The sequence below is a fragment of the Callospermophilus lateralis genome, chromosome 16 (assembly GCF_048772815.1).
Source record: "Callospermophilus lateralis isolate mCalLat2 chromosome 16, mCalLat2.hap1, whole genome shotgun sequence".
NCBI classification, from domain to species: Eukaryota; Metazoa; Chordata; class Mammalia; order Rodentia; family Sciuridae; genus Callospermophilus; species Callospermophilus lateralis.
The window spans coordinates 21,262,029-21,289,531 of record NC_135320.1 but is presented as its reverse complement, the minus strand read 5'-3'; the positions used below and the strand labels follow the sequence as shown (position 1 = coordinate 21,289,531).

Here is a 27,503-nt window from a genome sequence, read left to right as displayed (position 1 = left end):
AATCAATAAATGGGATGGAATCAAACTAAAAAGCTTCTTCACAGCAAATGAAACAATGAAGAATGTAAACAGAGAGCCTATAGAATGGGAGAAAGTCTTTGCCACCCGCACCTCAGATAGAGCCTTAATCCCTGGTATATATAAGGAACTCACACACAACACCCAAAAGTGCAAATAACCCAATCAATAAATGGGCAAAGGAACTAACAGCCACTTCACAAAAGAAATATGACTGGTCAACAAATATATAAAAAAATGTTCAACATCTCTAACAATTAGAAAAATGCAAATTAAAATTATACTGAGATTTCATCTGACTTCAGTCAGAATGGCAATTTTCAAGAATATAAGTAATAATAAGTGTTGGTGAGGATGTGTGGAAAAGGTATATTCATACATTGCTGGTGGGACTACAAATTGGTGCAACCATTATGGAAAGCAGTACAGAGGCTTCTCAGAAAATTTGGAATAGAATTACCATTTGACCCAGCTATTCCACTCCTTGGTTTATGCCCAAAGGACTTAAAATCAGCATACTACAGTGATAAGGCCACATCAATGTTTACAGCAGCTCAATTCATGATAGTTAAGCTGTGGAATCAACCTAGGTGCCCCCCAATAGATGAATGGATAAAGAAAATATACACATGGAATATTACTCAGCCATAAAGAGAATAAAATTATGGTATCTGTCAGTAAATGAATGGAACTAGAGACTACCATGCTAAATGAAATAAGCCAATCCCAAAAAGCAAACGCCAAATGTTCTCTCTGATATGTGGATGCTGACTCATAGGCGTGGGTAGGGGGCTGGTCTCAATGAACTGGTGAGGGGAAAAGGGGGAAATAGGAAAGACAGTAGAATGAATCAGATGTAACATTCCTATGTTCATATATAAATACATAACCAGTATAACTCCACATCATGTACAACTGCAAAAATGGGAAGTTACACTCCATGTATGTATGTCAAAATACATTTTATTATCATGTTTAACTAAAAAGAAAAAATTGAAAAAAAAAAAAAAAGAAATTTTCTGTCAGGCTCTGTTTCCTTAGTAAAATTGGAAGCAAAGAAATCTGCAGGGCATGAGAAGCACAGGTAGACCAAAGACTTAGAAAAGCAAGTGGCCTCTGGGGTCAGTCCTGTGAGAATGGGGAAGAATCAGTACTACGTGTCTAGCATAGCTGAGGCTATACCCAGCAGCACCAAGCCACCAGAGCAGATGATTCAAAGGCTGCAGTCAGGTGAGGGCTGCCAAAAAACTGGGATAAGAAAACAGAAAAGCAGGAAGGGGCTATTAGGCATTAGAGAAGAGAACCCTTAAGGATCCAGGGACCAAGATGAAGTCAAACTTCATGTGCTATGGCTTTGTGGGACAGGGCAGCAGAGTCTTAGGAAAACAGGAGATGACCATTTTTTTAAGCATTAAGAGATTTGCTTCAAGTTACGACATATCATTACAGTTCAAAAGCCTTTGGTGAATGTCTTATAATCCACCCTATCAAAATGATTGTGTTTTCTAGGTCTTTTATTTTTAGGGTTTTACTATAGCGCACCAAGCTCTTTTATTGAACAATACATTTATTCTCTCATTATAGAAATGTGCAATTTCCCATCTATGAATTGTTTGCTTCTGTTACATGAGAGTACTGGGTAATGCTTTTATTGTGTTTAAATTTACCCCATAATTATTGGCATATCACAATAAAAAACTGTTAGTTTTCATCAATGTAACGTTCAGTTTGTAATTAGACTGACATCCATGGAAGAAAATGCCCTTTCTGCTTTATTTGCTTCTTTTTTTGTGTGTTTTGTAAACAATTGCCTAGAACTCTGGGGAAATGAATCATATTAGAAAGTTACTTTCCAAGGATATGAAGCTTCACTATGAAACTTTTATTTTAATATATTTCTTTCTTTTTTTTTTTTTTTGGTGCTGGGGATTAAACTTGGGGCCTTATGTGCTCTACCACCTTCTGTCTCATAAAATATTTCTTAATGTAAAACCTTAATGTAAACTTTAGAGATCCTTCACTTTTTTTTATAAATATTACTCAATCAACATTTGAGTTCATCTGTATAAAGGCTCACATTACCACCCAAATTTCTTTCTAGTTTAAATTTTCTATATATGTGAAGCTGAAAAATTTAAAGACTACATTTCTCAGACTCCCAGTAGCTTGGTTTTTATAAATCTACCCTCTTACCAAACAAACCTATACCACCTGCCTTATATCTGAGGGTTCTTACATCTATGGATTGTCATTATTCATTAAATAAAGTATAATAACCATTTACATAGCACTTACATTATATTAGGTATTATAAGTAATCTAGGGATGATAAAGTGTATGGGAGGATGTGTATAAGTTATAAGAAAATAGTTAAGTGTCACTTAAGAAATGTATCATTAGATGATTCCATTGCTGTGTGATCACAGATTGTACTTACACACCTAGCCTATACAACGTACATATATGGAATAGCCTGTCCGACCTAAAGCTATGATGAACAATATATAAAATCAAATCAAGCACAAAGAAAATAATGTAAGCAAGAGATGTGATAAACACGAGATGTCTAAGACTGCTACCAATAAACACAGCCTACTGCCTTATAGTAAATTTTCTAAGTTGGAATACACTCTAAAACAACAATAAAACTTATAGTACATAATAAAAACCAGTAACTTAGTCATTGGTCACCAAACATTATACATTGTAAGTAATTGTATGTGCCCTAGTTTTATGTATGGGGCAGCATGGATGGTTTGTTTATACCAGCACCATCACAAACATGTACTATGTAGTACGATATTGTTAGAGTGACTACTCCACCAATCAATAGGAATTTTTCAGATCCATTATAATCCTATGGACCATCACCATATATGTGATCTGTTTTTGACGGAGATGTCAGAATGCAGGGCATGACTATACTAGATAAAGGGACTTGAGTATCCATGGATTTTGGTATGTACTGTACAGGGATCCTAGAACCAAACCCTTGTAGACACCAAGGGACAACTGAACTTGTTTGGTCAAAATAAGTCCTATGAAATGGAAGCTATGTAGCTCTTCTGATCACCAGGGTGGCAGAGGTATTCAGCTATTCTACATAAATCATGATGGAATGTTCTTGTGCTTCTTCCCTAGCTTTGTGGGTACTGGACAGCTGACAGGGGCAGGAGGTATTTTCTAAGAATAGTGCTATATTGTGTTTCTATCTCCTGACCAAGAAAATCTTGGTTTGCTGTCTTTCCCAGAAATTTTACAAACCATGTAAGAAACCCCTTATTAGTTTAAATAGCAAGTAGATCGTTTTCTATAATCAGAACCCTGACCATATGGCTAATGATTAACAGGCATTCTCACCACTGATCTTGGTCACTCTTTTAGATATTTCTTTCTTTTCTGTCATTTTCTCTATTTGTCTTACAAGGAAAAAGAATGAGATTTGTGATACTATCATCAGATAATACTCTTATTTTCACGAATTGAATTTGCATATTATAACCATTGGCTTTTAGTTGTTCTTTTTTTAAAAAACAGTAGTTTTATTTATTTATTTTAAGGTGTCAATAGACCTTTCCTTTTATTTTTTTGTATGCGGTGCCGAAATTAGAACCCAGCACCTCACACATGTTAGGTAAGCACTCTACCACTGAGACACAACCCCAGCCCTGTTTTTCTTTTATACTACCTTCTTCAGTCTAAATTCTGATTTAGTATACTTTTTAAAGGATGTATATTCCAATATTAATTCTTGGTTAAAATTTATCTAACAGAGAAAGAATAGGTATGTAGCAAAGAGATGACTGGGCATTTTATTCCTTCTAATTAAAATCATAATCTCAATAAATACCAAGCCAAAGAGAGAAGGGCTAAAACAAACAAACAAAAAAATGTGGTGGTGATGGGGGAGGACTGTTTCCTAGGTATATAAACAAGAGGAGTGAAGAAATAACACAATGCAAGAGAAGCTTGGTTGGGCACAGTGGTCATGTCTGTAATCCCACTAACTCAGAAGGACTGAGGCAGGATGTGGGAAGTCGTTCTCACAAGTGATCGAGTACCTCCCTGACTGGGTGTGAAGTCTTCTGGCCAGCTGTGTCAGAACTTATCCCCACCCTTTTTAGGTGCAAGAGCCCTTCCCTGTAGGGGTGTGACTGACCATTGACCCTGAGACCAATCATTGATCCTGACCTTGGAATGCTGTCCCCCTTGACCTTCATTGGATGGAATTTTCCCCTGAATTTCTTATTCCCCAATAAAAGCCCACTCTCTGGCGTGCTCTTCCTCTCTCCTGCTGATCTCTTGTGTAAACCTCGCTACCACATCAGGTGGCTTGAGGCAGGAGCCAGGAAGGGCTGTCTCTGAGCTGGGCAAGAAAAAGGTAAATTGAGTTTATGTGTCTTTACTTTGATCTCACTAGTTAACTTCTATGTTTAGGACTTCTAGTATGAAGCTAGCGTGCTGGTCACTTGGCAGCAAGAGGATTGCAAATTCAAGGCCAGCCTGGTTCTATAATCAGAAGTCGGACCATATGGCTAATGATTAACAGGCAAGACCCTGTGTCAAAATAAAAAAATAAAAGGGCTTAGGATGTAGAGCACCTCTGGGTTCAGGTTCAACCCCCAGTATTGCGGGCTGGGAGTGGTGGTGGTGGTGGTCCTGACTTGTGTTGGCAGTAAGAAGAAATGAAGGAGAAAAACTCCAAGTACAGTTTGATCAGGTAGTGACAGGTTTGAATCCTAAAAAATAAAGCTGGGTCAATGAAAATTCCAGGCTCCCTGGTATGTCTGAGGAACCAGTTTCTAGCAGGGGAAAAGTACACAGAAAAGGAGACTAAGAGTAGCAAAGTATAAAGAAGCAATATTAAATTCCTTCCTATTTTGAGAAAGGAGAAGGGAATAAATAGTGTGCACAAGACAAAGACCTTGGGGATATAGATCAGAGGTAGAGCATGCCTAGTATGGGTTCAATCCCAGCACTGAAAAGGTGGGGGAGGAGAAAGATGCTCGAAAGATGTATACTTTGGAAACATCACCAATGCCACAATTGCACATCATCTACAATATGTGGATAGAGGGTAATTTTTACAAATGTATAAGATTTATGAGCAGCTCAGGTTTTGCATATTGGGCTTTCATAACTTAAAGAAAAAATGTGGGTGCTTAAAAATCATTGGAAACCACTCATCTAAGCACACTGCTCCTATTTAGTGCAGGAACACAGCTTATTGATTACTTATGGTAGATATGCATGTTTAAAGTTGTGATGTAGGTTATACACTGTTTTATCTATTTGACAACTCTTTATGATTTTCCTTTGAAACCATGGAATCTGAAACAAGGAGTAGTGGTGAAAAGTACAGACTGCAGAGTGTCAGGGTTTGAATCCCATAAGCTCATGAGCAACTCAATCACCTAAGGAAAACTATTGCATCTGCAAAATGGAGTAATAATATTTCTCTACATCAAAGAGTTGTTACTGAGTTAATGCATGCAAATTGCCTAGAGGACCAGGAATGTGATAATCACTACTAAATATTGCCTGCTAGTAATATCAGATTTGCAAGTTTGATTCATTGTTTTCTCTCCCCTTCTTTTTAATTGGTGCATTATAGCTGTACAGAATGTAACTTATGTCTAACTACTACTTATGATGTGGATTTGTTGTTATATATTCATATATGCACACAATGTAATCTGGCCAATATCATCCCCTAGTAATTTCCCCTTTCTGCATATATAATTCCACCAGTAAGGTCTTCATACTTCAGTTTTTACTGCCCAAGTCATTTTGGTATTTTTATTCTCAAAGAAAATTCTGGTTGAACAAAGAAGAATTTTTCTCATTGTAGGAATTTTACCTTCCAAGTTTTTGCCCTTCTCCACTAAAAGCCTTGAATCTCAATCTAGGTTTTATGTATTCTTGATCCTGATGATCTTCCATATCCAAATTCACTTGGCCACCATGAACCAGTCGCTGAAGCTCCAGAGGAATCTCTCTTTAAAAACAAAAAAATAAAAATAAAAAAGGAGTGGGGAGGAAGCTTTTAGTTAAGTTTTTCAAAACTTAACCTACATTGTTGAGATTACTGTTATCGATTATAAGCTACACTAAAAACCAACAGTTTTTAACTTATAAAAATTTCCATGATTAGTTCAAGTTGCTCTTTCTTATCTCACAGTTTCTTAGCTATTCTCAGCAAAGCAATGTTTTGGCTATCACTGTGACAACCAAATTTTTAAAATTGTAAGATAGCAGTTGATAGCTAAATTAGCATTAGAAAATTCCTATGAGGACAAATAGTTAATTTAAGTGTCTAAGCTCCCTGAAGGAAGTTCTGAAAACTAATACAGGTGTTCCTGAATCACTAGGTGACTGGTGAGCACAGCTGTCATTCAGCATCAGGCGCAGGAGATGTGAGTTACAGGCAAAGGGGGCACTTGTCTTACACAACAAAGACTTGTCTTGGGTTCCACAGATTTACCATGTGCCCAGATAGAGATTCACATGGATAACAACACTGTATTATGTCTCAGCCCCAAATCTACTTCTGTCCTACAAATAAAATCCACTTGTTGAGGTGTTTCATTAATATATTTTGACATTTCCAGGCATATCTACCATATAAACCAAGGGAAGATTGCATTTTGTTTTGTCTAGAACTTGATCAAGTCCTTGAATGCAATGTCACTTGTAGTAATTAAGCTGACGACTTCACATGCCTCATTATTCTGTTTATACTTGTCACATTTAGAGAAGTGCTAAACTGCACAGAGGTATACACTAACTACTATAAATGTCTGTAACTTATGTCTAACTACTCTTATGGTGTGCTCATATTTGGACATTTACAAACTGAAATACAAATTGTGATAAACTCTTTACCTTAATTTCTTCAATATATTTTAGATAACATATCCATTTTTAAAAGAAATAATGTGTACAAGCAGAATATAAATGATCTATAAGTTCTTTTAAGATAATGAAGACAGTATTAAAAATACCATAAAAAAGAGATAATGGGTTTTTATAGTTAAGAACTACTAGCTGATATTCATTTTCTTCAAAGAGACTTTTCTAAAATTTTTCTTGATAGTAATATTTTTTTTACCATCTTGAAATTAGTATCAATTTCAACAGTAATACTAGTTTTCACTTAGCAGTTAGACATTTCCCCCACCCAGCTCTTCCCAGTGACTGTAAGTTTTTGAGTCCATAGAATTGACTTGAGTATTTGCTACCATCATATACTGCTACCCACCTTCTCAGTGAGTTCAGTATACTGTTTATTGCATATCTTGCCTTTGTTTGGTATCCCGACAATATCTGTGCAGAATTTATTTCAAAACTTATGCTAATTCATCTTCTCAAATGCCTTTCCGTCTTGGTCACTTCAACTCCAAAGAATTGAGCCACTTCAGCCACTCTTCCTGAACATGTTTCATCACCTCGAAAGGCCCCATCTACAATTTTCTACAGAGTATAATCTACTCTGGTCCCTTACTGCTATTTAAATCTCCTAACTGATAGTCAACCTTACGCATTTAGTTGTAGTTCTACCCTAGGAATAATAATAATAATCCCGTTATCAGCTAGTGAAATCACAATGCAGAAGAGCTTTTATTATGGTAAAATCAATTGATTTCCCATCCTTTAGCAAGAAAGGCCTCCGGTGAGTTACAATGTTCTTCGGATGGGTCAGAGCACTGTATATATATATATATATATATATGGTTTATTTCCACAAATTATAACTTCAAACTAACCTTTTGAAATCTTCTGCCAGTAGTAATGCCACTTTAAAAGCTTTCTAATATAAGATGCTGAATTTCAGGCATACATGCAATGAGTCACCCTGTCAACAGTAAGCAGGACAGTGGCTTAGTAGATGGGCAGCTACGTGCTCATTAATACAATGACTTATTACATTAAGATGTTTGTTCTTGGAGTTGAATCCACAGTTTCATCAGATTTAAAATGGGGCTAATATCCAATGCCCCTTCCCCACAAAGAAAAAAAATAAGCATTTCCCCAGTAGTCAGTTATCGAATATATTCCAGTAGCCCATTCTTAAAAACTAGTAATGCACTACTAAATGGTAGTCTGTTTAAAAAAACTAAATAAAAATGAAAAAGTCCCATTCTAACTAACAAATAGAATACAAATAAAATATCTTACCCTCTCTTAACAGATTCCAAAAATTGAGCATTTGTTGGATCATTGTAAGGTCTCAATTCTCCATCATCTAAACTGAAGCCATTGCTCCACAGTTTAAGCAAAATTTGAACCTTTTGGACACAGAAATAAAAAGTTAAAAAACCCATCTCCATAGTTTTAAGTTTCAAATGTGGTCTCTCAAAACATATTACACCATTTATTTATTTAAATAGAGAGCCATTTGCACTATTCTTTATTCATAGTTAAAAGACATGAAACCCTGTGTGTTTGCTTAGCAGATTTATTTTTAGCTTATCAAATTGACAAAGGTTGCAAATACTAAAGGTCCTGCAGGTGGATCCTGGACTTGAAGTATAATTACTCATGTGACACTGAGAAAACAAAAGCAACAAGACAGCATCCAGCTGCCATCCTGCTATTCCTACACTTCTCTTCCACCTTACCCAAACTCTTCTGTATTCCAGAGCTTAAATATTCAAGCCAAGAGGCAAGATTGAACTTCTAGTGACACCCCAAGGAACTATTAATGTTTAAAATGAAATTCTAACTCCAAAATTTCCAAAGGCAACAGAAACAATGAATGACTTTAGGTGTCCTATGTTTACAATCCAGCTCATTGTATTACTATTACAGAATATAATTTAAAATAATTATTATACATGTAAGTTAATTCTGACAGTGAATTACACATGCTTTCAACTAGTTATGAATCTCTATGTCCAGGCATGAATGAGATTTTCAAAAACCTTAAAATTGAGACTGAAAACCACATATTGGTCCTTTTATTAAATGTTAATTAAAAACAACAAAAGATATTAAGTTTATTTTTTATTTTTTTTCACTGATTTTGTTTTTTTTTCTTTTTTTTATTGGTTGTTCAAAACATTACAAAGCTCTTGACATATCATATTTCATACATTAGATTCAAGTGAGTTATGAACTCCCATTTTTACCCCGTATACAGATTGCAGAATCACATCGGTTACCCATCCACATTTTTACATAATGCCCTATTAGTAACTGTTGTATTCTGCTACCTTTCCTATCCTCTACTATCCCCCCTCCCCTCCCCTCCCCTCTTCTCTCTCTACCCCATCTACTGTAATTCATTTAAGATATTAAGTTTAAATCTTAAAATAAATAGTACTGAAGGCAAACACCTATACATTTTCATTGTGACTATTGTACCTACATCTTGCAGCTGATTTTCTCCATAGATATATTCAGACCGCTTACAAAAGGAATTACCCAATCTGTATCCTCCACCTGTAAATGACTAAAATACACAGAAAGTGAGTTAAAAATTTACCAAGACATATTAAGCTAAGTGTTATTATAACATTTGATATTTTAAAACTAGATAAATTATAATTTACCAAATTGGTTCATACTTCTTAGGAAAATTTTATAGTAGTATAAAATTATTCTATTATAGAAAAGTGTACTTAAGTAAGAAATTAAGGTCTGTCTCAAAAACATTAGTGTCTAAAACTAAGATATGCATTTATACACTGAAATGTATTTTCAAGTATAAACATGTGAAAACATTTTATGATGTCATATAAGAGCTTTACAGAACAAAGAAAAGATTTTATAAGTATACACTAACTTGAAAAAAGGCTCCACACTTTATAAGTTTATGTAAGTATAAGAAGTTAGCTATGATTGTATTTTTTGTAGTACTTACCACAAGGTCTTCTATTCCTGAGGTAGAAATAAGTTATGAAGTAAAATAGCATTTCTTTTAATCACCATTTATATCTTGAATGAGTCTTTAATGATTACATTGCTTTTTTTTTCTATAAACTAAATCATATCAATTCCATATTTTTCTTCCAGAATTGGAGAACTGATATAAACTAAAATAACCTTAAGGCCTGACTGAAAGAGAATTTCAAGTGGTTGACAAACAATGAAGACTAACATTTAGGTTTCATTTAGAATAGTGGTTTTCAACAATGAATACCAAAATTATCAGAAAAGCTTTTTCAAAACACATGTCTAGGTACAACTCAAATCTATTGAGCCTCAAAGTCATATGGTAGTTTAGAAAACCTCCCCAGATAATTTTGATGGGAGGAATTATAGACTAAGAAATGCTGATTATAAAAATATATGCACAAAGACACTTGAAGTCTTTGAAATACCAATACTGTATCAGTTGATATAGTTATAAAAGCTGTTTAAAGCAATGCAATGGAAGGAAGAGAGCCCTTTTCAACAAACAATGCTAATGCAAGTGGACATCCTTATGGGGAAAAACGTATGTATATATGTATGTATGTATGTATGTATGTATGTATATTTAACCAGGGATTGAACCCAGAGGTACTTAACCATTGAGCTACATCCCCAGTCATTTCTCTTTACATCTGAAGACAGGGTCTCTCTAAGTTGCTTTGGGCTTAAGTTGCTAAGCTGACTCTGAACTTGGGATCCTCCTGTGTCAGCCTTCCAAGTCACTGGGATTACAGGCGTGTGCCACCTCGCCCATCTAGAAAACTGTATTTTGATATAAATCTCATGCCTTGTAAAAATTAATTTAAAATGGGCAATAGGTTTAAATATAAAATGTGAAACTATAGAACTTTTCTAGATAATAGGAAAAAATCTTTATACCTAAAGGTAAATGAAAATTAGATATCAAAACCATGATCCATAATAGAAAAAGATAAATTGGATTTTAAAATTTAAAACTTTTGCTTTGCAAAATAACCCATTAAGAGGAAGAAAATACAAATTCCAGTGTCGGGGAAAAAGTATTTGCAAACCATATGTGTGCCCAAGAATCCATATTGATTAAAATATATAAAGACTTCTCAAAACTGAACAGTAACAAAACAATTCAGTTAGAGAATGGGTGCAACAAGGCAAGTTGAAGTGTGCCTGTAGTCCCAGCTACTCAGAAAACAGAATTGCTGGAATCCAAAAGTTTGAGACTAGCCTGGCAATGTAGCAAGAGCCTGTCTTAAAACACAAAAAACAACAAAAGAAAATAGGCAAAAGCCATAAAGAGACATTTCACTGAGAAAGATAACAAAGACAATGGCAAATAAGCACATGAAAAAGAAAATGCAAATTAAACTAGAAACAACTAAAATGTGCCTCAACAGATGAATACTTAAAATGTGTTATATCCATACCATAGAATGCTACTCAGGAATAAAAGGGGACAAAGTACTGAAACATACAATAATTCTGATGGAACTCAAGGGGATTATGCTGAGTGAAAAAGGATGCACCCCAAAAGTCATACATTATTCAATTTGTATCACATTCTGAATACTATAAAATTATGGAGATGGGAAATAGATTAGCAGTGGTCAGAGATTAGGGATGATAGGAGAGAAGGTGGTGGGTATAATTATTAAAAGGAACACCACAAAGAACTTTTATTGAATGTGTTAGTGATTGCACAAATCTATACAAGTGATAAAATGATATGGAACCACAGCAAATTCCTGGCTTTGATCTTACACTATAATCATGCAAAATGGTATCATTGGCGAAAACTAGATGAAAGGTACATGCATAGGACCTTTCTTGTTGCAAATTCCTTTGAACCTATTTCCAAATTAAAAGGTAAAAAAATCATGTAGAAATTTAAGAAACTGCCTCAATTTTCAGTCATTATTAGATTATAATCTCATAAAATGAAATATTTAAAGCAAACGGTTATAAAAACAATGCTTGCAAATAATATTAATGAAATCAGACACAGAAATAACACTAACCTTGGATTTGTCCTCACTTGAAGATCGTGTGGCTTCATTCAGAGGGACAGCCCCATGTTCCCGTGCCTCTTTGAAAAGTTCATTCACAATTTTCCCAGTCGATGGTCGAACAATATGTAAACCATCATGTTCACCCGAATAAAACCTTTAAATGGTATAGTTCATGAATAAAAATGTAGAACAGACATAAGCTACTTTATAAGAAGCTACATATTTAAACGAGGCATTCTTGACTCCTGTGAAGTATTTAATTTTTAAAAGAGATTAAGAAAAAGATCAAATAGGAGACAGTTCCTATACTTTCTTTTATTTTGTTAATTTGTTATTTTTAGATATACATAACAGCAGGGTGTAATTCTGACATATTATGCAAACATGGAGTGCAACCCATTCCAATTAGGATCCCCTTCCTGTGGTTGTACACTATGTGGAGTTAACACTGGTTGTGAACTCATATGTGAGCACAGGAAAGTTATGTCCAATTCATTCTACTGTCTTTCCTATTCCCATCCTTCTTCCCTTCCCTTCATTCTCCTTTGTCTAATCCAATGAACTTGTACACTTCACCTCCCCACCCTCCCTTGTTAAGGATTAGCATCCACAAATCAGAGAGAACATTAGGTCTTTGGTTTTTTGGGACTGGCTTATTTCATTACTTTCTCACTGAGTTTACAGAGATTCTGATAGCAAGTTCCCCATGTAGCATAGCAAATGATATATTTGCTTCCTCCCTCTGCTCTCTGTGCCTGATAATCAAATGCACCTCTTTTCAAAAAATCAGGCTCTTTTGATGTAGTGAGGAAAAGCATTATCTACAATCAGAAGCTAGTCTTCCCCACCAAGGAATCCACACTTAGTAGCAACCTAGTCAGTGAAGAGATATCTAGATTTGTACAATGTAAACATCTAATTCTATACAAAAAGGATTTATTCCTCAGAAATTTTTAGATTGAAAAAAGACCTACTCCATTATGATTTCCTGTGTTAAAAAAAATAATTTGGATCATGTGCAGTTTTTTTCCAGTGTATTTTCTATGCACTGACTAATTTCAGTGTATTTTCTATGCAGCACTTATCCCCATCCAACTTTATAAATGCTCCTGGGGAAACACAAAAATTTCCTTTACCTAAGATTACTTCCAAGATTTTTTCAATCAAGGGTATCATTAAATATAACCAAAGTATCCCCATCGAGACTTATAGTATACGATGCCAATCAAAGTTCACATATTTAATTACTCATACCTTCCATTCCAGTTCCAAATTCACACTGAACTGACTCACAAAACAATACTATCATGGGGTAGGAGGAGATTATCCCCAGCACTGGAGACTAGGAATAGAGGACACCTTCAAGATTTTTTTTTTTTCAGAATTAGCAAACACAAAACTGAACAGGATAGAGGGAACAGCTGATCAACTCTCAGTTCACTGTAAGTCAAAGGAAAAAATTCAACTAGAAACAAGTAGATACTAGCAGAACCCCATTAACTGCTATGGGAGAGGCAGACTTTCATCCCAACAGTGCTAGGGAGAAGTACCCAACAGTGCTAGGGAGAAGTACTAAGTTTACCCCGAGCAAGAGTCTGTGGAAGCCTTCCTCTGTCAAGTGTCAATTCACACAGAAATACTCACAGGAGTAGTTCTAAGAACAAAGGAATCACAACTTCATGAACCTGGCACTTTTTAACAAACTAAAATTAACATGAATTGTGTAAGAGTATACTCTCCTTTGCTAGTCTCTTTAATTCTTAATAATTACCCAAATACTTAAGTTATATCACTAGTGCCCATAGTTCCTATGCAACTCATTTTTTGGCTTTCCAGGATGTCCATCATATGGCTATATCCATGACTGGCTTCATAATTTCTTGGGCCAGTACAAAATAAAAATATAGGTCCCTTATTAAAAAATTATTAAGGTTCTCAAAACAGCAAAGCATTAAATGAAGCACAGGGCTCTAAATGTGGGGCCCTGTGTGAGAGAACACAGGTCATAGACTCATGAAGAACTTATCCAACATTTTTTTTTTTTTAATATTCAACCTTATTTTTGACTCATATAAATGTTGGTTCCTATCTCTCCTGTTATTCTGATTATAAACTCCTCTATGCCTGGAATTTTGTTCCTTGTCTTCTTTACTTGCCTAGACTCTAATAATCTTTATTATTTATTTACTTTAGGTACTAGAGATTGAACTCAGGGACATTCAACCACTGAGCCACATCCCCAGGCCTATTTTGTATTTAGAGACAGGGTCTTGCTGAGTTGCTTAGTGCCTTGCTTTTGCTGAGGCTGGCTTTGAACTCATGATCCAGCTGCTTCATCCTCCCCAATTTGCTGGGATTATAGGAATACACCACCAAACCTAGCTAGAGTCCAATAATCTTTTAAGGTACAATGGTGTACTAGGCACTTTATACAATTTATCTCATTTAATTCTGAAAACAATACCAGAATACAACTTCGTAGAGGACAGTTAAATTTTATGTGTGATATGTAGATTTTTGTGGGTGAATATGTTAAGGTAGGTGTTGGACTGTATTTTGAAGGTTTTTCTGTGGATTATATACCTTCTCTTATAAACTAAAAACAAAAATATTATGTCTAAAATTTCAGACAATGAAAATCTATTAGTTTCAAATGACAAGGAACATATAACAGTCTTGATTTCTAACAGTGTTCAAGGAGGTAGACACAGAAGCAATATTTTCTATACTAAATAAACAATAGAAATACAATGACACTGGGCAAATGGTGATACTGAATGTGAAAGCTTATATTTCAGTGTTAGAAAAATATCACTTAGAAAAAAGATTGCCAATAATTTGCTATACACTGTATCTTAGGTGACTAAAAATAGTGTAATAAGTCTCACCTTTTAAGGGAGTTTATCCTTTTAATACATAAAAATTCTAGAGATAAAATCTGAGGTACAAAATCCTTAAAAACCGCATTATTGGTTGGAGGTGTAGCTCAGTGGCAGAGTGCATGCATACCATAAGGGATCAATCCCTAGCACCAAAACCAAACCAGAACAAAATACATTATCTAACTATTAACAACAACATTATGTCAGCAAAAAAAAAGTAAAACCACTGATATTTTAAGGATTGAAATATCTTAAGGATTATAAAGGACAGCAAGAAAATTAGTAATACTTTTATCTTTTATTATAAAAACTCAAATTTTGGATTTGCTACACCAAGAGTAAATTAAGTCATTCAAAATATATTCAAACTGGGGAAGCAAAAACCAAATATTTAATAATTAAAACTTAGGCATACAAAAATATATTCAGTACTTTTAAAACTTGGGAGAATGCATAAATTAAGGAAGCAATAAAAAATTATGTTGTTTCTACGTATATGTATATATTCTTATATGTAACAAATAAGAATTAAATGATAGGATAGGATATTCAAACCATGCCACGATACCAACTTGCTGATTACAAAAGAAAAACTGTATCTTACAATGGAGTGATGTGGTGGTCAGCACCTTAACCAAGTTAACATATTCACCAATAGTGGAAAAACTTGAAATTATATGGTTCCTGATGTAATATAATAAAAAGCAAACAGTATCACTTATCTAGTAGTCTTGAAAAAAATGTTTTAACAAGAATCTAATCATGAGAAAACAATGATCTAGAAGGTGGAACATTTTATAAAACATTTGGTCTAGACTCTTTAAAAAGTCAACGTAATAAAGTTTAGATTATGTAGGTAAGCTAAAAACAAACAATAAAAAGGAAGGGAGAATGATCAGGCTTCAAAGATTCAAAATAGGAATAATCAAAATCAGTATATGGTTCTTGGCTGGATCCTAATCCCAAGAAAAGGCTGTAAGAAGTATAAGAGTAAAGACAATATCTCATTGCATCACTGTTAATATTTTAAGGTATAATGTTAATAAGGTTACAAAGATGTGTGTACTTAGAGGATGCATGCTGAAGAACCTAGCGGTAAAGTGCCATGATGCCTACAATTTCCTTTGAAATAGTTGAGTAAAACAAATGAGAGTGCGTATGCACCACTATAATGTTTTAACACAGTAATGATTGGTGAATACATATGAATTATAAACAGCATTCACTCGTTGAACTAATCTTTTGATTTTTTGTGGGTTTCAAATTCTTAATATAAAAAGTTGGTAGAGAAGTTACCAATATTGTTTTTATTTTTACTCAGGTCCAGAAAAACATGTCATTTTTATCTCCCCTACAAAAAGAACGTATAGGGACAAATAAGAAAAAGTGATTTCCAGTTAACTTTTTAACTTCTGATAAAATTACAGACTTTCTGAGAACAAGACATAATAACAAAACTCAAGTTTCTCCACAGGGATAAGATTTCTAGTACTGACAATATGTTAATGAAAACATTCATAGCAATAAAGTACAGTTGATTCTCATCTCTTAAATCTCCACAGTTGGTTCTCTTTATACTTCAGGGATTTTGGCAATAGCAAATACTATCCAGGAGGTAGTTTATTAGACAAAGCATGATACTACAGAAGTAGAGTCAGAATTTATAGAGTCTTAAACGGACAACAAAAAGCCAGACAGCTTCATGGATGGGCTTTAAGAAACAAATGAACCCTTAAAATCTGATGAAATCACACATTATTTTTACTTTGGAAGGAGAAGGCCCACAGGTTTCATTGGATCCTCAATAAGTCCTATGACTCAAAAAAAAAAAAAAAATTAAGGAACCATTGTGCCCAAGAAAAATAGCATTCAAGACATTATTTCATATGATGCCTATTTTACCATTAGGTATTTAAGGAAATTTTCTTTTAGCATTTTGACTATAAAAATTTTAGGAATAGTAATATTAATAAGAATAGTAATAATATTAATTTTAAGAAAACATAGTTTAAAAAAAAACCCAAGACCATTTGAGATAATTTGGGATTACTAAGTTTAAAAGGGCTATAGTTTTTTAAAACAAAGCTTACCGTTGAGGTGGTGTTCGTGGGCTCTTAAAGATGGTAGCTTTAGGTCTATCAGACTTGGAAGATTTGCATTTCACTTCATCTTCATACAATTCTGCCAAGGCCAACTGCACAATAACAGACTTGTTATAAAGCTTAACACTGGAAATAAACTCTCCTATATTACTTATGAGTAGAAATATTAATTTGAAATTGAGTGGGAAAGACTTCTAAAGAAAAAATGAAGACTGTTGCTTCAAAAGATAAACCCTTCCAAAATATACTCATTGTGTATTTCATAAAATTATTCAAGATTCTATTTATAAATGCAAAATGAAGTCACAGCAGTTGCTTATTTTCAATTACCAAATTTCAAAATCCATATTAGGTAAGAATTCACTTAAAAATTCATATCTACATAATTCTCCATAATTCTCCAATTCTTTTAATATATATATATATATATATATATATATATATATATATATATATTTTTTTTTTTTTTTTTTTTTTTTTTTGAGGCAAAGACTTATTTAGGAAAGTAAGGCATACATATTCAAGGGAGAAAGTGGGCTATCTGGGGAGTGAGAAGTCTTAAGAATTCTTGAAAATGTTTCACATGAATATGGGCTTTTTTATCAGACCTCCTAAAATAAACTGAGGTATTTTCAAATTTCAAGCACATAAATTTTTTCCAAAAATACTGTTTAAAAGTCTACCAGACATAAAATTTCATCAAATTTAGCACAATGAGATTCTGAAAATGAAATAAGAAAATGAATTAAGTGTGTTTGTGTGTGTATATGGTTTATGTACCAGTTACAAAGCAATCTTACCAAATTATACATTATAGATATATATCTGGATATCTTCAAAATGAAATAAACAAACCATATTTGTTCTAGAAAAGGAATTCAAAAACGGTATTTCCAATATTTCAGTTTTTTTTTTCACTTTTGACATCTGGACAATAACTCAAAATTTTTCCTTAATGTCCTTTGTGGCTAGGCTATTTAATTACAACTAGCATAACCATAGTTCTTAGGATTTTTTGGTCAAAAACAAACAAGACTGATAAAGTGCTCCTTTTGGAAGCACAGGAAATATGAAAACCATTTCCATGAATTAAATTCTTTCCTCAGTACAAAAAGAAGAGCCAAGGATTAGGGAAGAGTCAACCTGTTGAAGATGGAAGTAGTAGACTTATAAATTATACATAAAAGAAAACAAAAATGAAAGGCTCTACTTTTTTCTATTTTTTTTAATCCCTACGCTACCTCCTCAAAAGTACAACTATTTTCATACTCTTAACATGGAATTTTAGATTTCTAATTCAAATTATAAATTGCTTTGTAATCTTAAAGAACTGAAGTCAAATCTTAATTTAGGTGCTTACTGTGCAACTGTGGACAAATTACCTAAGCTCTTTTAGCCTTAGTTCTCAAATCTTTAAATGTCTATAAAAAATTTCATAAGGTACATAAAGCACAAAGCAAGTTGGTTCCATTCCTAAAAGATTATTATTTTAAAAATGTTTTGCACTGATTGTATCAATGATTCGTTGTTCCTAAGATTTCTTCCAGTAGTGTTACCTATGTATCTGCTTATTGTTCTTTATTATCCCACCCTTGAAAAAACAAAGAGGTGGGAAAGGGGGAAAAAAACCTGTGAACAATGATGTGAATGTAAAGGTTTCAGCAATTTTACCTCCCTGAAATCTCTTCATTCAGAATGATGTACTTTGGTAGATTTCCTACTTAGCTGATTATATTATTTCAGCTCTAAGAATTACTTTTATGTTATTCCTATTCCCACTGATGCCAAATGTTATCTGTATTTGGGCCTTCTCAAACCACCTATGTGAAAGCTTTTTTTTTTTTTTTCTTAACTAAATATCTTTCTTTTCTAAATCCTCATAGTATATGTTATCTCCTTAACAACATTTATATGAAGTATCATGTTGTCATTACAGGTTAAGTGTCTCTTAACTGAAAGGCTTGTAATAGAATGCTTTAGGCTTCAAAGGTCTAGATTTTGAAATAATTGCACAGAATCTACTGGTTGAGCATCCCTAGTCCAAAATTCTAAAACCTGAAATGCTCCAAAATCCAAAACTCATGTGTTAAAACCATTAAAGATTTTGGAGCATTTTGGATTTTCTGATTAGGGATGCTCTCGATCTGTAATTGTGTACTTTTGTTCTTACATTTTAAGATTCCCAAGCTATTTCTAAGATAGTACTTATTTGGCACTTAACATCCACATTGAGTTTTGAAAGACTAACACATGAATCAGATACAGATTTAGATATATATATATTTTTTTAATTGAGATTTTGCTATATTTCTTTTCCTTGTTTTCTGATTTAAGAAAATCTGAATAAATGCTGCCAGTCAAATAATATTTTCCTTCTGAAAAATAAATGAGTAAATAAAATAATGCCTTTGCCTCCATGGAATGTGAAACATATTAACAAAATAAGAATACTGGAAAAATGATAACCACAGTAAGGAGTCTACCTGGCTGAAAGGTTTAGTTACTTGTGACATATCATTACCTTAGAGGTAAATAAATGATATTTAGAGGAAGTTGATGCCATGTTGTATCATATAACATAAATTCATTAGTAAATACTTTAAAAGTGTAATTTATATATTTGATATAGCAGATGACACCACAAAAACAAAATATTATTTTATATTGATCAAAATTAATTGAAGTACTGTCAATACCAACATACTAACAATAAAATCTCAAAATTTAAGAAAAGGTTTCTATAATACAGAGAGAGTACATCATGCTGGCACTCCAAAAGTTTTAGACTTTGGACCATTTTGGGGTTTAGATTTTTAGGTTAGGGATACTTAACTGGTAAAATCTATGCAAAAATTTCAAAATCTGAAAAAATACCAAATCTGAAAAACTTTTGGTCCCAAGATTTTAGGCTATGGGAATACTTAACCTGTACTGATAATCTTTCCTTTAGAATTTGATATGTGAAGAACTTTAAAAACTGAAGCAAAACAAATTAAAAAATGGAAAAACAAAACTGAAGCAAAGTAACTAAAGACAATCAAGTATGCAGCAAGAAATTAGCAATACTTATGCTCTCAGCCTTATGGTGATAAGTGCTACAGGATATAATAAGGTTTTATTATCCGGAATAGCTACACCAGTATCACTTGGGAATTTGTGAGAAATACATATACTCTAGTCCCACTCTATTTCTAATGAATTAAAGCTGGGGCAAGGCCCAACCTGCTTTAACAAGTCTTCCTGGTGATGCACACTAAAGTTGAGAAACAATGTTACAGAATAATGATATATAACATGATTAGGATACTTGCAGCAAATTTAACACAGTATTAGACATTCTTAATCTTTCCTGACTTACAGTATTATCAAGATCATCCAATTAATTCAAATCCAATTCCTTAATGTTGGTTATCCCTAATCCACCCTCTACCCCAAATTCCAACCTCAATATGGAAGCAAAGGATTAAGAACAGAAAATTTTTCCTTTTGATGTTATTCTGGAGGAAAACTTCGACAGAAGCAAACAATATCTTAATGAACTATAAAGCTAAACCCTGTGTGTGGATGAACTGAAGAGCTCCAAAACACATAAAGATCTTGCAAACATTCAGAAATACTAGTAAGCAGCAGAGATGTTTTTAGACTTACTCTCATCACTAATACTACTAGCCCAAACTTTCCCACAGAACATAATTATGAAGCCAGAATTAGACAGGCAATCAGTGTAGATAGGCAAATCCAGTCAGGTTGGATCTAGGAGGCCAATTTTGAGTGAGTCTGGGAAGTTGGAGACTGTCCTCTGAGGGATCTTATCAAGAACCTGCCCCTGCTCCAACCTGTTGCCAAGGTAACCTGTCCCAGGAATTTCCCCTCCCTACAGGGAGCTATAAGGAGGGAAGTAAGAAGAATCTACTGAAAACTGCACTTAACTGGGTTTCCACTTATACAGGTCTAGATTAAACAAGATAATCCATAAGTAATCAATGTCCATGAAACCAGTTGGGAAAAACATTATCCAATTATTTTAACCTTTGTTAATGTACTTTATTTCTTGATATAATAATCATTTTCATTATTTTTAAATTTCTTACAAGTCTTTTTATATTCTAATTAGATTCTAAGGGAAAGATTATCAATAAATACAGTATTTGATATACCAAATCACATTCATAAATTAATTACATTCCTACTGACCTACCTACCATAAAGCAGATAGGAGATGAAAAAAGAATCTTCCAATTTAGGGGGAAATGACGGTATTCTCAAAATTAACATCTATCAGAACATCTCAAATCATTAATAATCCACTAGATTAAGTATGTATGTAAGTAATCTGCCAAATAGCAAGTGCTCACTGTGCACATAAAAAGAAGTGGGTTTAAATTAGAAAAGGGTCTGAGGTTATTTTAACTTTAATGGCACTAAACAGGGACTACATAGTAAAAGGGCTGAGCCCAAGGATAATATAGGGATTTTGTGGAGTCCCTCCATAGGCATTACTTAATCCCCACACCCCCACCATCAGTATCACACCTTAGGTTCACAAATGATGACAATGAGGCTGAGAGAAGTTAAGACATTTCTCCTAAATTCACACAACTATGAAGTGGCACGACCAAAATGCAAACCAAAGTTGATCTAGCCACTAATTCATTTTCTCAACACCCCATACTGCTCTTAGTTCTATATTAGAAAAGATGAGGTAAATAGAAGCTGTCTTTCCCTTGCTTTTATTTACTACTGAAAAAAACTACAGGCACTGGAACTATCATTGAGTTCATCTAACATTAAAATGATCTCTTCATTCTCCAAATTCTCTGCCTTATGACTACTTCTTTCAGTCCTCAATGATACATCATTAAATGTTATCCTATTTCTCCAAAAAAGTATGAAGGTTTCCAAAAGGTAGAAATGTCTTTTATACTTCTGTACTGTTTAAAAAGGGATATTCCTCAGACCAACTAGATTTAGCAGAATTTACTTACTAGTAAAATAAAGCCAAGCAAAACAACTTATGAAGGGGAGATTCCCAAAAACCAAAGCAGGTTAGGAAACTCCAAGCAACAATGTGATCCTATAACATTTATAGAAAAATGAAAGGGAGGCACAGAAAACTTAATTAGCTACTGCTTGGTCAATCAACCATTAACAGCTTAACTACTTAAGTGGGCACAGGGCCACATGTAACCAATCAAAGCTGAGTTATAGTTAAGTTCTGTATGTTTTGGTCTGTTGGGCCCAATCTAGATGCCCTCCTTAAATTGGCAGCCTCCTACAATTTCATTTAATAACTTTCCACAGTATTCCAGCACAGACTATGGGTTAGATGTCCTATTTATCTCTGCATTTCCCAAAGCTTAGCAGTAAGTTACATGGCAGATGGTCAGTATGTTTGTTCAAAGAAGTAGAATCAAAATATGGCTATAAATACAACGTTATGTCAACGGTTGTGGATTCAATCGCATTTATTTTTAATGACATCTCCTTAGATTTATTTGTTGAGTTTTAGCAATGATTTTATAAGAGGGCAGAAAAAAGACAAGCATTAGCCAAGTGGTGTTAGAATCTGATAAACAATAAGATTTGGTGCACTGGTATTTAGCCAACCAAGTCAGTGTCCTATAACAATACAAAGTTTTTACTTCCCTCCCCCATTTCTAAGTGCACTGTTTTAGAGAACACTCTTCACAATCACCTCACACGCGTCTGTAGGATGAATTGCTTTAGCTCACCCACCCCCCCTTCCAAAAAAGGTACTTGATGGAAAGGAACCACTTTTACATTTAAGTAATAAAGTTAGAAAGGGCAACCGAGACAAGAAAAAGCCAGCACCCATTATTACTTTCTAAGTGTCTGCGGATTTATTACCATCCATACTAATTCCTTCTCCCAAGTCTCAGGAAGGAAGCTCGCCCGAAGCCGCAAAATGCCATTGCAAACTAACAGCTGCTTCGTGCATTGTACACGGGGTAAAAGAGGGACGAGGTGCGCCCGGGAGAGACTTGGGCACCTGTTTCCAAATCCACCAGGGTGCAATGCACTTCCCTGGAGTGACCCCCCAAGCAGGAGTCTCAATTCCATCCCTAGAGGGAGTCGGGAAAGGGCTCAGCCGGTCTAAAGCGGCCTCTGACCCACGCCCGCTCGCGCTGTCACCGGCCCGGCCCCGCCCGCGGCAGCACACTTGGCTTCAGCAACTCGCGCACCTGTAAGTCCCGCGCGCTCGGGGGCCCTGGCTTAGAAGACCTCCTCTCCTGCTCCTCCGGCTCTGGAACACCACCCTCCGCCATTTTCCGCCCGCTCGCGGCGCCCGCCGCGGACGCGCTTCCTGTGACTTCCGGGGTAGTTGCTTAGCAACTGCGAGAAGGGGCGGAGCCGCGCCGTGAACTCCCGGGGACCGGGCGGAACTCCACGAAGCGCGCCTGCGACTTCGTTCCCGAGCGCTTGTGTCCGGCCCGCGCTTTCTCACCTGTCAGTCTACTTTGCTTAATATTTTTCGGCTTTTCAGTCTGGAGTTCACGCTGCTAAACGCTTGAAGGCGCTGTAGACTGCCCTAAAGAGCAGCGATGACTTGCCGATTCCTTAATTCAGCTAGGAAAACGTCCTCTGGATGTTTGATCAGGTGAACATTCGACCTCACCTGCCTATTGGTAGTCGGATTCTCTCCTCCCTGTCAAGGACTGAACAGCACATGGCCTTCACAGCATGGATTGGTATTGGGAGCAAAGAGCACCCTGAAAACTTACAATCCAACTGGAGACCATTAATCCTTCTTTATTCAACTGGGATTTATTTAAACATCTGTCATATCCCGAGCACTTTTATGCATTTGCGATATGAAAGCAAAAAGAAATAGGCCCGGTCATTATGCATCTCACAATCTAGTGGGCAAAAGATAGATGTAAACAGACAATAACATGTAATTTTTGGTAGAGTTTTGCAGGAAGTGTTATAGGAGAAACGTGGGGTGGGTTTGAAGGGGGAATATTCTGTTGGTGTCTACTGTGCGCACTATGCAAATGTTGGAGCTCAGAAAATATATCCGCCAAATATGCTGCTTTGGCGTGTTAATTATTTTTAGCCAAAGGCACAACAGCAGGTGCAAGAAGATCACTCTGACCTTCCTTTCTCTTTCTGAAAGGAAGAAACAATCCTCATGTGAAAGATGCCTTCCCTGGAAAGAAGTCTTACCCTAGAGACAAGGAGTCCAGGCCCAGAGAAGTCTGTACAAACAGACCTTTTAAAACTAACCCACACCTTCCTAGTTCCTTTTTCAAAACTTCCACTCTTTGTTCAGTCTAGTATATAAACCCGGATGCTTATTCAGGTCTTCATCTTCCTTCATTTTCCTTGGTAGACACCCATGTACATGTAAAATTTTATTTAAAATTTGCACATTTTTCTCCTGTTAATCTGTTTTATATCAGTTTAATTCTTAGGCCCAGCTAGAAACTCAAGAGAGAAATTTTTTTCTTCCCCAGAATGTATTCCATACGCAACCTCATTTATATCTCTGTAAAGTTAGTAATTACTATGTTATACCAAAGAAAACATAGGTAATGACTAAATTCACCCTCTACTAAATGGAATACCAGATTCTAAACCTTGCATTTGTTGTTCCCGTACTCTTTTTAATGCAAAATTTTGCACTAAAAATCCCTAACTCTTATCTTTAACAAGAATTGACCAGTGCCATTTCAGCTGAGTGTTGAGGGGGACTTAATTCCAGTAGAACTTGGACCAGAAAGGACCACAAGTAAAGGTAAGTATGGAGACATAGATATTTGAACTATCATTATTTATGTCAGCAAAGTAATACAGGGTTGAAGTTTGGGAGAAATTACAAAAGATGGTTATGGGATAGTAGGGTAGAAACATACCTAGACAATCAATGTACATAGGCTTCAGCCAGATTCAGATGGAACATGTACTTTTAATAAGTGTTGAATGAATGAATGGATGAATGAAGGCAAGAGAGATCCTTAACCCAAACTCAGATTTGACTATTTTCAAAGCTCATTTTCCATTCATGGAAGGTAAGGATAAATAACAGAGATCTTCAGGAGAGACCAGAAAGAAATGCAAGCCTATCCGTTTATAAACTATTTCCAACTCCAACTGAAATGGGACTCACATTTGTGTAATTTTACTTCTGCTAGATATCTCAGAGATCAAGATCAGAGGTCACTGTAATAACAATGGCTTTTTTCTATCTTTTGAGAGATTTTCAGCTTGTTTTTTTAATATTTATATTTATTATTTATAGGACACAGAATATATAGTTGGTGTTTTTTATGGATCGTATGTTATTTTGTATGATCTTCAGAGCTTTCTGGGAAGGTGTTGCTTTTGTTTTATGGAGGAAATAATTGAGGACCAGGGAAACAGGCTGAGTTTTCTCATGTCACTCAGCTATTAGGTGGCTAATAAGTTTTAAATTCAGGTCCACTGCATTGAAAAGTGCATACTTTTCTTTTTATACCATCTTTCTGTCTCCTGGGAGCTGTTCTGCAGCTCCTAACACGGATGACTATCCCTTTCCTGAGATTTCCTCAGGAAACTTCTCAACACCCTTTTTTGACCTACCTGATCATCCCTTTTGAACACCCTCTATGGTTTTATCTTCTGTTCACCCTCTAAATAATGTTCCCTAGGGTTCTGACTTTGGCCCTCTTATTCTTATGCTGTATATGCTTTTACTATTTATATCATCCTCTCTCGTATCTACTACTACAGAGTGAAGAGTAAGTAGTAAATTTGCACTGTATGTTTAAATAGTAGGTATGTTAATAATAGGAGTAGTATACATTTTCATTATTCATAGTACATGTGTGCCACAAAGTCACAGGAAACACTGAACTACTGAGTACAGGATCATTGTTGTTATGCGAAATACATGGTGAGGGTTCCTATGAGCTTCTGGTTACATTTTCAGCAGATCAATATATAACCACGTTTTACATCTGTTTTTGCATAAGGACACCTTATTTAATATATACATTGATTAATTGACATTGAACACACAGCCAACAGCGCTACAACTCATTCCAACTCATTCCAGCTTATCTAATCTAACACTCATTGTGCTTTCTCATTAAAGCATATCCACATGGGAACTTTAGATAGCACTTCAGCACTATACTTATGGGCCATTTAAAAAATATTTTATTAGTTGTTGATTTGCTTTTTTTTTTTTGTAGGTTCAAACAGCAACTCTGATTTACCTTTGTTTATTGATTTGCCTTTGTTTATTTATATGTGGTCCTGAGAATCAAACCCAATGCCTCACACATGCCAGGCAAGCACTGTACCACTGAGCCACAAACCCAGTCCCTTATGGGCCATTTTGAATTGTAAAACTAGCAAAGGAAAGCACAAAGATATTAAAAACATGGCACTAAATAGATTGCTAAAAAGACATTTGTTTCTAGTATTAAGAGCTAAAGCCAAAAGGCAGACCATCAGCTTCTTTGACCTCAGCTGGAAACATGTTTATTTGGTGACTCACAGTTTTTGCTTCTCTGGGCATGTCTGTGAATGACCACAGAAGTACTGCAAATACTGATTGTGAATGACAAATTTTTAAAATGTTAGCAGTAGGCAAATTTGCTAATATTAAAACTGCAAATAATGTGGATTGACTGCATCTAGGATCCCCAATTCTATTTCTCCAGTACCCAGTTGTTTATTCCAGATATATATTTTTAATTGTCTTTCCAACTGATATTTTCATTTGGATGTCTCAGAGACATTTCATTTAAAACCCAAACCTCTCTTTTTATTTTTTTAAATTGGTTGTTCAAAACATTACAAAGCTCTTGACATATCATATTTCATACATTAGATTCAAGTGGGTTATGAACTCCCATTTTTACCCCAAATACAGATTGCAGAATCACATCGGTTACACATCCACATTTTTACATAATGCCCTATTAGTAACTGTTTTATTCTGCTACCTTTCCTAACCTCTCTTTTTAAAACTGCTACTTTTTCATTCTATCATTTCTTTTATCATCATCTAACTTCAGCTAGAAACCAGAGCCATTTTTAAATCTGTTTTTTATTTAACCTCACAGTTAATAAATCTTTGGATTTCTTCACCAAAATATCTCCTGACTATGTCTTCTCCTTTTCATCCTTACCTCCATGGACAGAATCCACATTCTTACAGTTTCTCACCTAGGCTGTCACACTTGCTTCACCACATGCCTCTGCCTCCACTCTGCCTTCCCCATTGATTGCAGCATGATGTCTCAAAAGCACAAAGATGACCATGTTGTTCCTCTGACCAAACTGTCACCACCCAGAGGCAGACAAACACTAACTCCTTCTTATGGAATATAGAACTCTTCCTAATTTGTAGACTTTTTATTTGTCCAGCATCACCTCATTCTCTCCCCATGTACATTAGCTGTCTCAGGTCACTCAACACTTTGTATGTATGCCATGTCCTTTTGCCCCTCAAAATTCCTTGGCATGGAATTTTCTTACCCTCCTTTTACCCAATAAACACATTTTCATCCTCCAGGATCATTTATTTGAATGTGACTTTCCTATACAACTAGAGGACTCTGCACATAGTACTTTCATGAAGGATT

The 27,503-nt window shown here is 35.0% G+C and overlaps 1 protein-coding gene across 2 annotated transcripts in view; it reads right to left on the bottom strand.

The window, feature by feature from the left end:
* The window catches only part of Ubxn2b (UBX domain protein 2B), a 31,568-nt gene extending 8,330 nt beyond the window's left edge, over window positions 1–23,238 (bottom strand). For both annotated transcript variants that reach the window (XM_076835466.1, XM_076835467.1), the window contains exons 1-6: window positions 23,109–23,238; window positions 16,894–16,997; window positions 11,931–12,075; window positions 9,389–9,472; window positions 8,197–8,306; window positions 5,879–6,016 (exon numbers count right to left, since the gene is read on the bottom strand). In XM_076835466.1, coding sequence (XP_076691581.1) covers window positions 5,879–6,016; window positions 8,197–8,306; window positions 9,389–9,472; window positions 11,931–12,075; window positions 16,894–16,997; window positions 23,109–23,192 — 665 coding nt within the window. In that variant the 5' untranslated portion in view covers window positions 23,193–23,238. The remainder of the gene's footprint in view (window positions 1–5,878; window positions 6,017–8,196; window positions 8,307–9,388; window positions 9,473–11,930; window positions 12,076–16,893; window positions 16,998–23,108) is intronic.
* Window positions 23,239–27,503: the final 4,265 nt, after the last annotated feature.